Source organism: Selaginella moellendorffii, unplaced genomic scaffold, assembly GCF_000143415.4.
Source record: "Selaginella moellendorffii unplaced genomic scaffold, v1.0 SELMOscaffold_10, whole genome shotgun sequence".
NCBI classification, from domain to species: Eukaryota; Viridiplantae; Streptophyta; class Lycopodiopsida; order Selaginellales; family Selaginellaceae; genus Selaginella; species Selaginella moellendorffii.
The window spans coordinates 2,133,711-2,144,079 of NW_003314271.1; the positions used below are offsets into that span (position 1 = coordinate 2,133,711).

Sequence of the window (10,369 nt, forward strand, 5' to 3'; positions counted from 1 at the left end):
TGAAGGAGAATTGCTGCCAAAAGGAATGCATCCTTCAAGTGGTCTTTAGTTAGGTTGTTCCAGCTTGGGACATCACCATTAGCGTCTGGAAGACCATCTGGCATGTCAAAGAGCATGAAGTTTGTGCTCTTGAGCGGTTGCCTATGGATCTTCTGACAAAAGCACTCCCACTTTTGTTGGATAGCCATATTCTTAGCATCCTCCTCAAAAGATGCCATCAATGAACTGTAGGAGCCAATAAAGATCCCAACTTCACCACAGAATGCCACTAGAGAAATAGGGCGAATCTAGGGGGAGAAGACAAAGATAAGATGTGAACTTAAAAAAAATTTACATAGTATATAAAATTTACATAGTATGTAAATTTTTCTTAAGTTCACATCTTATCTTTGTCTTCTCCCCCTAGAAGCCATTTGATCGGACAGACACCAGTCATCATTTATGGCATGTATATTGTCTAGCCAAGCACTATCCGCATCTCCATAATCTGCTCAACCGGATGGGTTCTTCGACCACTGAACATGAGCGTGGACGTATTAGAGATATATGGATGATTTAGTGTTAGTTTGTTCCCTATTATATGGTATGTGGTTTATCTAAAGGGCTTCTTGCTCAATAGAAAGGATTGTATTGGGTGTTGTGGCAAGTTGACTGCAAGTTTATAAGATCTTGTATAACTTTCAATAGACCAATCTTCTAGAAATTGTGCATGTATAACAATTGAAACACTTTGTACAAAGGGATTAAGAACAACTAACACCACCTACAAACCCATTGATGCCTCCTCCTAATGTTCCTCTAAATCCTAGCCCATCCTTGAGAGAATCCTGATGATCTTCCATCATTTCGAGAGAGGGTGATAATGTGAGATCTAAGTGTATAGCTACAATGCCGTATATTAATATTCACGTAATAAGATTTTAGTAGCCGTAAAATTGGTTTCAATTTGAACCATTTGCTCTTGTATATAAACTATGTTTTTTGGGCTAATTGATATGCACATTTTATATTCTCTTTCCATATTCCATGCACTCACATCTTAAGTTTTTCTTTTTGGTTGTTTATATTATGCTTCAACTATAACAAACTCTAGGAATATACTTTTATATATTATATACGAGATGTTTTACAAAATATTTTTGGTTATATACACTACGGTTTTCTCCATCTTTCTATTGGCCATACTTTTGTTCCTCTTCCTAAAAAATAAAAATGGAGTATAATTAATAATACATATTCTAGAGAACATGACTGCCATATAGGTGGGTAATATATGTTCTAAAGAATATATACAACTCTTGCATATAACAAATTTGAATCCAATAACTACCAACTACCAAATCACTTTAATAGGCAATCCATTACCTACTATGGAGCTAACTTAATCTATGATCAAGTGTGAACACCCCCTACCATCCTCATATCAAGAACCTTATCTCTCAAGAACCACTCCCAACTTTCACCATGTGATCTCCTTGCCATGGATGCCTATTGGGTAAATATTAAGGAAAAACAAGGGATGTAGTTAAGACTTAGCCTAACTGGTCAAACTATGGGAACCACTAAAATGTAGCAAAATGTTACTAAAGATGTTCAAGACTTTAGACTAACATGTGAATAGCTATAACGTTAAAGTTTACTTCTCAAGACTAAATCCTGCTGCGTCCGCTAGCTCCTCTAAACTTAATTCGCCCGAATATTTCTGGAACGCAAGCGAGCTCATATCTTGACATGAAAATCAATGGAAGAAGTACACATACCTCGCCCTTTATGATCCAGGTAGGAAAGCCTTCGATCTTTGCAGCCTCGCAAGCCTTTGCTGTCTTCACGTTCTTCCTATACCCATCTGGAAAACACTCAACGTACTCCAAGATCTTCATCGCTTCCTTGCCTAGCTCCTAGAAGTGATAGCGATTAAAAACCAATAGAAGTATGGATAGACAACAGGCTACCTGTTTCTGCTCGTGACAATGAGAACACCAAAACGCACCGTACATCTTTGCACCGATCGACTTGAGATGTTTCGCAAGCGACATCTTTGTTGCATCGGAAGACGTTGTTACCTCCGGTTCAATCGGTGGTAAGTCGATATCTTCAGACGACCTGTATGCAATCGGCAAAATCTGCCTTTCAAATCTCTTGACTATAAATTCTTTCATTTACCCCGCAAGAGCAGGACCAGCAGCTGCAAATCCCGTAGATAACGTAAAGATGACCGCAGCTCCAATCACGAGCTGCAAGCCAGCCATTCGAGGCACATCCTTCCACTTGAATCCCTGTCTACCAAAGAAGCTCGCGTAAGCACAACGTTCTAAAGAAGAGAAAATAAAAGCAAAGACTCCTAAGATCGCGAACCTTGAGTGTAGAGATAAACAAGCCAAAGGATAAAAGCACTGACGCCACGCAATAAGCGCACGATGCATTCTCGAGCTTGAAAGTCAAGAGATATAAGAAATAGCTGCTCGCAGAGACTAGAGCCGTCGTGCCTCCGAGAAGCAGCCATCTCACATCATCTTCCGGGAAAAGAGATTGGATCATCGAGAAACCAAGCAGTGATATACTGGAGTACGCAACAAAGCCGATAAGTGACAATGGAGTACCTGGAAGAGATAGAGCTATGAAAGTGAGTAAACTAAAAAGAACCAAAGAAGATCTTAGCAGGGAAAAGCATCACATACCAAAAAGGGTGGAATAAGCGCTGTTCAAGACATCGTTGCATCCATGGCCCGGGCCACTAGCCGGACAAATGGCCGAGCCTCCAAAAATTTTAATCCAGGAAAGATACGCTGTTTCGATCGCTCCTAGCCCGGAGAGTGATGTAATCAAACCGTATGGGATTTTCCTTGGCTCCGGCTGAATCGACACGCTAGGCGATCCCGATTTTCTCTCGGTCGCCAGATTCGAGGCTTGAATCCGGAAATATTTCGGTCTTGCCTGGAAATTTTGATCAGAGGAGTCGCGAATGCGGCCTCTGGGTCATCGAAATCCACATACCTGGCCGCGGCACCATGGCGCGCTAGAGTTCTTGGAGAGAATCGACGTTGACGAAATCCTCCCGCGGAGCTCCATAGAACAGCTACTGCAATGCGCCATCGCTTCTGGCGGCTATATGCCACGTGGCACCGACGTGGCCTTGATATGCCGTGACGTGGCTGCCCACGAGATAAATGCAAGCTTAAAGCATATGCTCTTGTGCAATCCCGCCCTAAGTGGACCACGTGGCAGGGTCAGGTGTTAGTGGTAATGGCGAGGTGAACGAGCGCCAAGGGCAATGGCGATGGCTGCGCCGGCGTGTTTGCATCACAATGCGGTGGCGCTCCATGCTAGGGATCGAGGATTCTCGCGGCGGCGGCTAAGAATCGCGTGGTAAGTGCGAGATCGCAGCTAAAACTCTTGGTCTGGGCTTGATCGTATGGAATTTCGATATTTCAGCGTGAAATTGGACGATCCGTCCATACAACCGTCACCTTTGAAGCCGCAGCGGACGTTCCTGGACAATGCAAGCAATGCGCTCACGAATTTTCTGAGCGGTGGAGGGATCCAAAACATGCCTGTCGCGGACGGTGCGATCTCGGACCTCTTCTCCAGACCGCTGTTCTTTGCATTGTATGACTGGTTTCTTGAGGTAAATCCGGGTGACACTTGCTGGAATTTACTTACATGTTTCACTTTCTTTGCAGCATGGGCCAGTTTATAAGCTTGCTTTCGGACCGAAAGTTTTTGTGGTCGTTTCAGACCCCATTGTTTCACGCTACATTCTTCGAGAAAATGCTTTCGGCTATGATAAGGTGCGAGTGTTTTACTCAGTTGTGAGCTGGTTATTGTATTTTCATGGTCTCAGGGTGTTCTTGCAGATATTTTAGAACCAATTATGGGGAAAGGTTTGATTCCAGCTGATTTGAATACATGGAAGTCGAGAAGACGAGGTTAGTCTGTACTTTTGATGCAGGTGTTTGACAAGTGTGTGATTTGTGCAGCATTGGTTCCCGGTTTCCACTCGGCTTATTTGGAAGCTATGGTCCGTGTGTTCAATGACTGTGCTGAACGGACCGTCTCCAAGCTCGACGCATTGATTAAAGATGCAGAGTCGAAAGGTTCCAACGTCGTGGACGTGGAAATGGAGGCGGAGTACTCAAGCCTCGCTCTTGACATTATTGGATTGAGCGTCTTCAACTACGATTTTGGCTCGGTGACAAAGGAATCTCCAGTTATTGCAGTAAGCTGTAAAATATCAGACTTTCGTGCATGATAACAAGTTGCACAGGCAGTTTACGGGACTTTGGCTGAAGCGGAGCACAGATCAACATTTTACATTCCTTACTGGAAGTTTCCCTTGTCACGCTGGCTCGTTCCAAGACAGAGAAAGTTTCATGCGGATTTGAGCGTCATAAACGAATGCCTGGATGATCTCATTGGAAGGGCCCAAGAAACAAGACAGGTATGTCTGGTGCTGTTTTTCCGACAAAAACTTAATTTTTGCACTGTTGAGCAGGAGGATGATATTGAAGCGCTTCAACAGCGGGATTATTCCAAAGTCAGAGTATGTAAACTATCTCTGTTGCGAAACGCTGACAGCTGCATTCGACTAGGATGCGAGTTTATTGCGATTTCTAGTAGATATGCGAGGGGAAGATGTCGATAACAAACAGGTGCATTTCTTAAATTCTGGAAATCTAATTTATTTTGTAAAATGCATAGCTTCGGGATGATTTGATGACAATGCTCATTGCTGGTCACGAGACAACTGCAGCCGTCCTAACTTGGTCAACCTTCCTATTAGCACAGGTTAGATCTCTCTACAGCTGTGCTTTTGATTTCCAATTTGTCTTATGCATTAAAACAGAATCCCACAATAGTCACGAAAGTGCAACAAGAAATTGACACAGTTCTGGGGGACAGAAGGCCAACGTTAGAAGACCTGAAAAATCTGAAGTAGGTGAGAAGGATTGTGGCTTTTGATTCTGAGCTTGCGTTTTTGTTCAGATACACAAAACTCGTCATTGCAGAAGCACTTCGTTTATATCCACAACCACCTCTACTTATAAGGAGGTCATTGCAGCCAGATAAGCTCCCAGGTACAAATCTTTCGAAATCATGAATAACTTGGATACGTTCGACTTTCAGGAGGCCACAAGGGCGATCCAGATGGATACTCCATTCCCAAGGGGACCGACATTTTCATATCTGTAAGCCCGTGTAAACACACTCGGCTGGCTGACCACCTTTGCTTAAATTCAGGTTTTCAACCTTCACAGATCGCCATACTTCTGGGAGAATCCAGAGTCATTTGATCCCGAGCGTTTCCTAAGACGAAGAGTCGATTCGAGCATTCCGGGGTGGGCTGGCATTGACCCGACTAAACTTCAAGGTCTCTATCCAAATGAGGTGGGTGAAAAGTTCCTAACAGACGCTTTCCATGTAAATGGACACGTTCTTTTTCTGGCTGGCAGATAATGGCGGACTTTGCTTTCCTGCCTTTCGGTGGGGGCCCTCGTAAATGTGTTGGTGATCAGTTTGCGTTTATGGAGGCTACAATCGGCTTGGCCGTACTTCTCCGAAAGTTCAGTGTTGAGTTGAGAGGCTCCCCTCAAGAAGTTGAGCTTGTCACGGGAGCGACCTTGCACACCAAGAATGGATTGTGGTGCAAGCTGAGCAAGCGGCAGAGTTAAGCAATTGAAATCATCTTTTGACTCTCTTTTCCCTGACTTTAAACGCGTGGCCATACAGTGAGTTAAGGAGTCCTTGCTTACTCGTGAGATCTAACAATAAAATCTACGTGTTTTTTAACAGACTGGATGCAAACCCTGCAACGAGATCTCGATCCGACAGACAGACAAGAACATGATTCCTCCCGAGTGATGGAGACCTTCTCCACAATCTCCGACAATGCCGAGTACTACGATTCTGCACGCGAGTGCATGTGAGAAGAACGCAAGCGAGCTAGCACAAGCAAGGGATCAGTCAAGCAGGCAAGCAATCAAGCAAGCAGGCGTCCGATTGACAAACCTCGTGGGAAATGTGGAGCGACAAATAAAAGATAACTCCCATGAAGGTAGCAGCAACAGCGGCAGAGGATCAACAGCCATCACATATCTTGCTTGGAATCAAAATTTTCACAAACAGTGCGGACACAGCTGGTGGTGGTACTGCCTTCCGCTGCACGGCTAGCTGGACTCGGATCCACTCAAGCACTGCTCAACTCACTCTCGCACGGCTGGAAACCGAAGACGCGGAGTTGGAGCAGCCAGGTAGGACAAGCAAGGTACACTCTAGTCTCCTGCCTAGTGCCTATATACACACCTCTTCAAACTTTTGTGGACGCTTCTCACAGGTGGGGTGGTGTTAATGCCTCCAGACAGACCGAGAGAGCGGCCAGAGCGTAAACTGTAAAGGCGCAATGTCAAAAAAGAATTTTTCATATTCCCCAAGAAGCGTTTGGTACAAGAACAATTCGAGCTGTTCAACCTCTCCTTTCATCCCCGCAAGCAGCAGCCAAGCATCGGCAGCTTTCAAGCTTTTGTAAGTGTCAATCAATCAATCGGCCCGGCCTGGTGGTTGCTCTCTAACTTTTTTTCGTTTTTTCCGGTTTCTGAGAAGGCCCCCCCCTGCTGTGCTGCCCATGGGAGGAGGGAGACGCGAGATTCGTTTCCGTCCAGGCAGGAACACCACAGCACCGTGACTTGGACCGCGGGAATATATATTTAGTGTCAGCTGTCTCCGTTGTGGGTGTCAACCGCGCGATGGGAGAGGTAAAAGTCAGCTAAAGTTTGTTTCTTCTCAGCTCTCGCTCTTGCGTGTAATGGATATTGGAAGTCCTGCCTTCGGTACAGGGAAGGGACCGTATTGTACGCCCTCTGTTGGCCCTGCAAACTCCCATCTGCGTGTTTCACGAAGGGAGAGAAAAACAAAGCATGAGGAATCTTGGCAGAGGAGAAGAAAATACGAAAGACAAAGCAGCAAGAAAGAAAAGAAGGTAAGCTGGTTTCTGTTTTAGTACCTGAACTGTGTGGTAATGTTGTGCACCAGGACGAGCATTTCCAGCTTCGCCAGCTCCCGTCCGGGGCATGAGTGGATTCCATTGCCGAAAGGCATGAACGTATTGGGCTTGGGATGCTCCTCGAATCTGGAGGGGTTGAACTTCTGCGGCTCCAGGAAAAACTCGGGGCTGTGATGGATGTTTCTGAACAGAGGCATCACTTTCCAGCCCTTGGGAATCACGTATCCTGCCAAAGCAAGTTCCGGGTAAAACGGTTAGCTTCCTTTTCTTTTGCCAACCGTGATGTTACAGAGGGAGGGGCTGGGCTACAACTTCTTACCGTTGTATTCCACGTCTTGTACCGCCTCTCTGAAAGTAAACGAGAGGATCGTCGCCAGCCGCATTGTCTCTTGAATTACCTGCGGTGTCAAAAGGGAGACGTGTAAGCGACCAAGAGAACCGCAAGCAAAAACGATCACTACTACAAGCTCGACGACTTACTCTCGAAGTCAAGGGCATGTTTTTGGTGTCAGCCCACGTCAAGCCTTTGGCACCCTCGGGCTTGCTTCGCCTTATGTTCTCATGCTCGGCCTGCCAGCGACGAACACGAAAACGCGGTCAGTCCACGAGAAGTTCTTCGTTTTTCTAACGAGAGTTTGTACCGTGACAGACTCGAGGAGCGCGGGGTTCTCCTTGAGATACTTGAGGAGCCAAGTGAGGACGCTGGCGGTGGTGTCCTGGGCCGCGAAGATGACACCGATCACGTTGTCGGCGATCTGATCGTCGGTCAGGTTCTTGCAGCTGTCGTCCTGGGATTCCATGAGAGTTGACAGGAAATCCTTGCAGCGGCCATTGTCTGCTTGCTTCTGCTGCCGCCTACGGTCCAGGATGATGCGGCTGACGATGGAGCTCAAGCGCTTCCTGGCCTGGAAACAAGGACACGAACCAAAGCGGGATCTTTAGACACGCATCGCAAAACCGAAAACGAAAACCACACAAAAAAAGAAAGGAAAATGCAAAGGTGGAGCAAGCAAACAAACACATTTGACGATTCCCTACGCGAGTTCCACACGACTGCGACCAGCAAACCTCGAGAAATGAAAACAAAAAAAGCGAGCACACCACACGGAAAACAAAGCGACGAACAAAGGCGTTCTTCATGGACATGTTGCGGGGGAGAAGATATTTCTCTCGCCAATCGTGGGCCGACGCACGGAGAATGGCACAAGCCACTCGTGAAGCCACACGACCAAAGCACAGTATTTTTTAAAGTCCCACTCAATCAATCAAGCAAAGACCACCAGCAGTAGCAGTAGCGGCAGCGGCCGCCGCGCGACGAGGGGAGGCTCGAAATCGTTTTCTCGCGCTCACAGATCCCACAGCCACACTCGTCTTTGTTTCGAGCATGTGGCTGGCAGCGCGCTGGCAGCGCAGGAAAAACCAAACGAAACCAAGAAAAATCTGCTCAGCGGCGAGATTTTTGTGCCAGGAAACAAAAGTTGGGACCAGGAAAGGCTGGAGAAAGAAAGAAAAAAAAAAGGAAAAAACCACAGGAAAAAAAAAAACTGGAGACACGCCTCTCCCAACGATCCGGGTGCGACGCGCTACCTCGGGGAGATAAGACGCGAGCGCGAATAAATGGGCAAATTGCAAGGACAGGAGGAGCGCAGGAGCCAATGGAAGAAGAAAAGGCGAGGGAAAAAAGAAATCCGCCGAGAAGCATCGATCCATCCAAAAGAGATGAGCCAGGGCTGTGATGTACGTACCTTCATGGCGGCATTGTAAGGGGTGCCAGCGATGTCAATCGGGAATGAGTTGTAGCCGCGTTCTAGCGTCTGGTAGGCGCGCTTCAGGTCCTCCTTGTCCAGCCCGTCCAGGGAACCGCCAAAGATCTTGAGCACGCCAACATCGAATGCGTACTGAGCACCGATCGAGAACCAGCCAGTAGCGCGAGCCGCGCACAAAACAAACAAAAAAACAAAACCGCTTTGATCAGCCCAGCCAATCCATGGTGCCAAGGACAAGGGAGGATCGTGTCGATCGGGGCAGCAGAAACGCGATCGAAAACAACCAAGCGGCAAGAGGTAGACGAAGATCGAATCTAGAGCATATTCTAGAGAGAGAAAGGGAGAGAGGCGCTTGAGGAGCTTGCTTACTTTTTTCATCTCCTGGAATGTGTTGATGATGCCGCCGGCGCGATCCAATGAATCCAGTGCCTGGATTGAGATGGTTTCCAGCTCGGGGACCAGATCGCGGATCACATCCGGGCCAAAGCATCCTTGGACGAGGCGGCGGAGGCGGCGGTGGTACTCTCCCTCGTGGAAGAAGAGGGCGTGCGGCCCAATTATCCCTTCCTTGCTCGATGGAAAGGTGGTCTTGAAGAGGTGAGCGTGGCTGACCAGGATGAATTTGGCAGCCTCGGGGCTCGCGATCATCACCGATGGGCAGCCCAGAATGTGAGTCTTGAAGATGTCGCCATACCTGCATTGGAAACGAGTAGTTTGTGAGTAGGGAGGCAAGAGAAAATCTCTCCCCGAGTTTCTAGATCGGGCAATCGGGTGAATGGATTGATTGGTCGATCGGTGGATTGTGGAATTGGTCTCACTCACCTCTTTTGCTTGGAGCTGAAGAAGGCATTGGGATTCTGCGAGTAGAGCTGGAGAGTCTCGCCCAGGTAGGGCCATCCCATGGTGCCCGGCGGCAGTGGCAATCGGCCCAGGGCATAGGAGCGGCGGGCGAGCTTGAGCAGAGCGAGCAGGAGTAGCATCGCGGAGCCAAGGACGAGCAGCGCAAGATCAGCCATGGCCGAGGAGGCGCAAAAAAAAAAATAGGAGAGAAATATTTTTGCTTTGTCTTGTTTCTTTTCTCTTTTCGGACGCTCGAAAAACCCGTGGGATTGATCACTCTTTCTTCCCACTGTCAGCGAGGGAGAGAGCGAGAGGGAGAGAGCGGCGGGAGCGATAGCGAGCGAGCGAGCAATCGAAGCAAAGAATAACAGAGGAAAGGCCAAAAACAGAGCACCAGGCAGTAATCACATCCAAAAACTCCAAATCGGTGGAGAGAGATCAATCGCTTCTTCCCGGAGCCAAATTCTTCAACAAATGGATTCAAGTTCAAGAATGGATTCAAATGGACCGATTAGAAAAAGAAAAAAATTGAAAAAAGAAAAGAATAAATTCCTTCTTTTCTTTGGCTCGACCGCGCTCTCTCTTGCGAGTTTGTGTGAAGGGTGGAAATGGGAGGAATTTATAGGGCGCCACCACAGCGGGGTCCATATGGCGGGTCACAGCGCCCACCTGGCAAAACTGGGTACGTGTATAGCTCGCGAATCGCTTCACCCTCTACTTTCTTATCCACACCCCCACAATCTCTTACAATAATCAACATGGATAT

General features: G+C 47.3%; 4 protein-coding genes across 6 annotated transcripts; 2 read left to right on the forward strand and 2 right to left on the reverse strand.

Annotated features, from left to right (window-relative positions):
• Positions 1–1,555: 1,555 nt before the first annotated feature.
• Positions 1,556–3,132, reverse strand: LOC9650330 (thiol-disulfide oxidoreductase LTO1). The gene is made up of 7 exons (XM_002968493.2): positions 2,995–3,132; positions 2,679–2,934; positions 2,356–2,600; positions 2,164–2,276; positions 1,953–2,103; positions 1,761–1,898; positions 1,556–1,702 (listed from the first exon to the last, which is right to left on the reverse strand). Exons 1-7 carry the CDS (start codon positions 3,091–3,093, stop codon positions 1,637–1,639), a joined length of 1,068 nt encoding a protein of 355 aa, XP_002968539.2. The 5' UTR covers positions 3,094–3,132; the 3' UTR covers positions 1,556–1,636.
• Positions 3,133–3,210: 78 nt separating this feature from the next.
• On the forward strand, positions 3,211–5,695 carry LOC9650331 (cytochrome P450 97B2, chloroplastic). The gene is made up of 14 exons (XM_002968193.2): positions 3,211–3,366; positions 3,433–3,625; positions 3,681–3,788; positions 3,842–3,926; positions 3,978–4,216; positions 4,265–4,438; positions 4,493–4,540; positions 4,590–4,649; positions 4,699–4,785; positions 4,844–4,932; positions 4,984–5,075; positions 5,125–5,186; positions 5,239–5,385; positions 5,451–5,695. Exons 1-14 carry the CDS (start codon positions 3,272–3,274, stop codon positions 5,667–5,669), a joined length of 1,698 nt encoding a protein of 565 aa, XP_002968239.2. The 5' UTR covers positions 3,211–3,271; the 3' UTR covers positions 5,670–5,695.
• Positions 5,632–6,543, forward strand: LOC112345765. 2 transcript variants are annotated; one of them, XM_024673109.1, is made up of 3 exons: positions 5,632–5,730; positions 5,791–6,262; positions 6,356–6,543. In XM_024673109.1, exons 2-3 carry the CDS (start codon positions 6,047–6,049, stop codon positions 6,521–6,523), a joined length of 384 nt encoding a protein of 127 aa, XP_024528877.1. In that variant the 5' UTR covers positions 5,632–5,730; positions 5,791–6,046; the 3' UTR covers positions 6,524–6,543. The 2 variants fall into 2 exon arrangements, with proteins under 2 accessions (XP_024528877.1, XP_024528878.1); XM_024673110.1 differs by having other exon boundaries at positions 5,791–6,248; positions 6,332–6,423.
• LOC9631415 (abscisic acid 8'-hydroxylase 1) lies at positions 6,401–10,161 on the reverse strand. 2 transcript variants are annotated; one of them, XM_002968494.2, is made up of 8 exons: positions 9,586–10,161; positions 9,133–9,457; positions 8,743–8,895; positions 7,639–7,902; positions 7,478–7,567; positions 7,317–7,395; positions 6,998–7,223; positions 6,401–6,877 (listed from the first exon to the last, which is right to left on the reverse strand). In XM_002968494.2, the coding sequence occupies exons 1-8, from the start codon at positions 9,777–9,779 to the stop codon at positions 6,778–6,780; spliced, it is 1,431 nt and encodes a 476-aa protein (XP_002968540.2). In that variant the 5' UTR covers positions 9,780–10,161; the 3' UTR covers positions 6,401–6,777. The 2 variants fall into 2 exon arrangements, with proteins under 2 accessions (XP_002968540.2, XP_024528875.1); XM_024673107.1 differs by having other exon boundaries at positions 7,317–7,567.
• Positions 10,162–10,369: the final 208 nt, after the last annotated feature.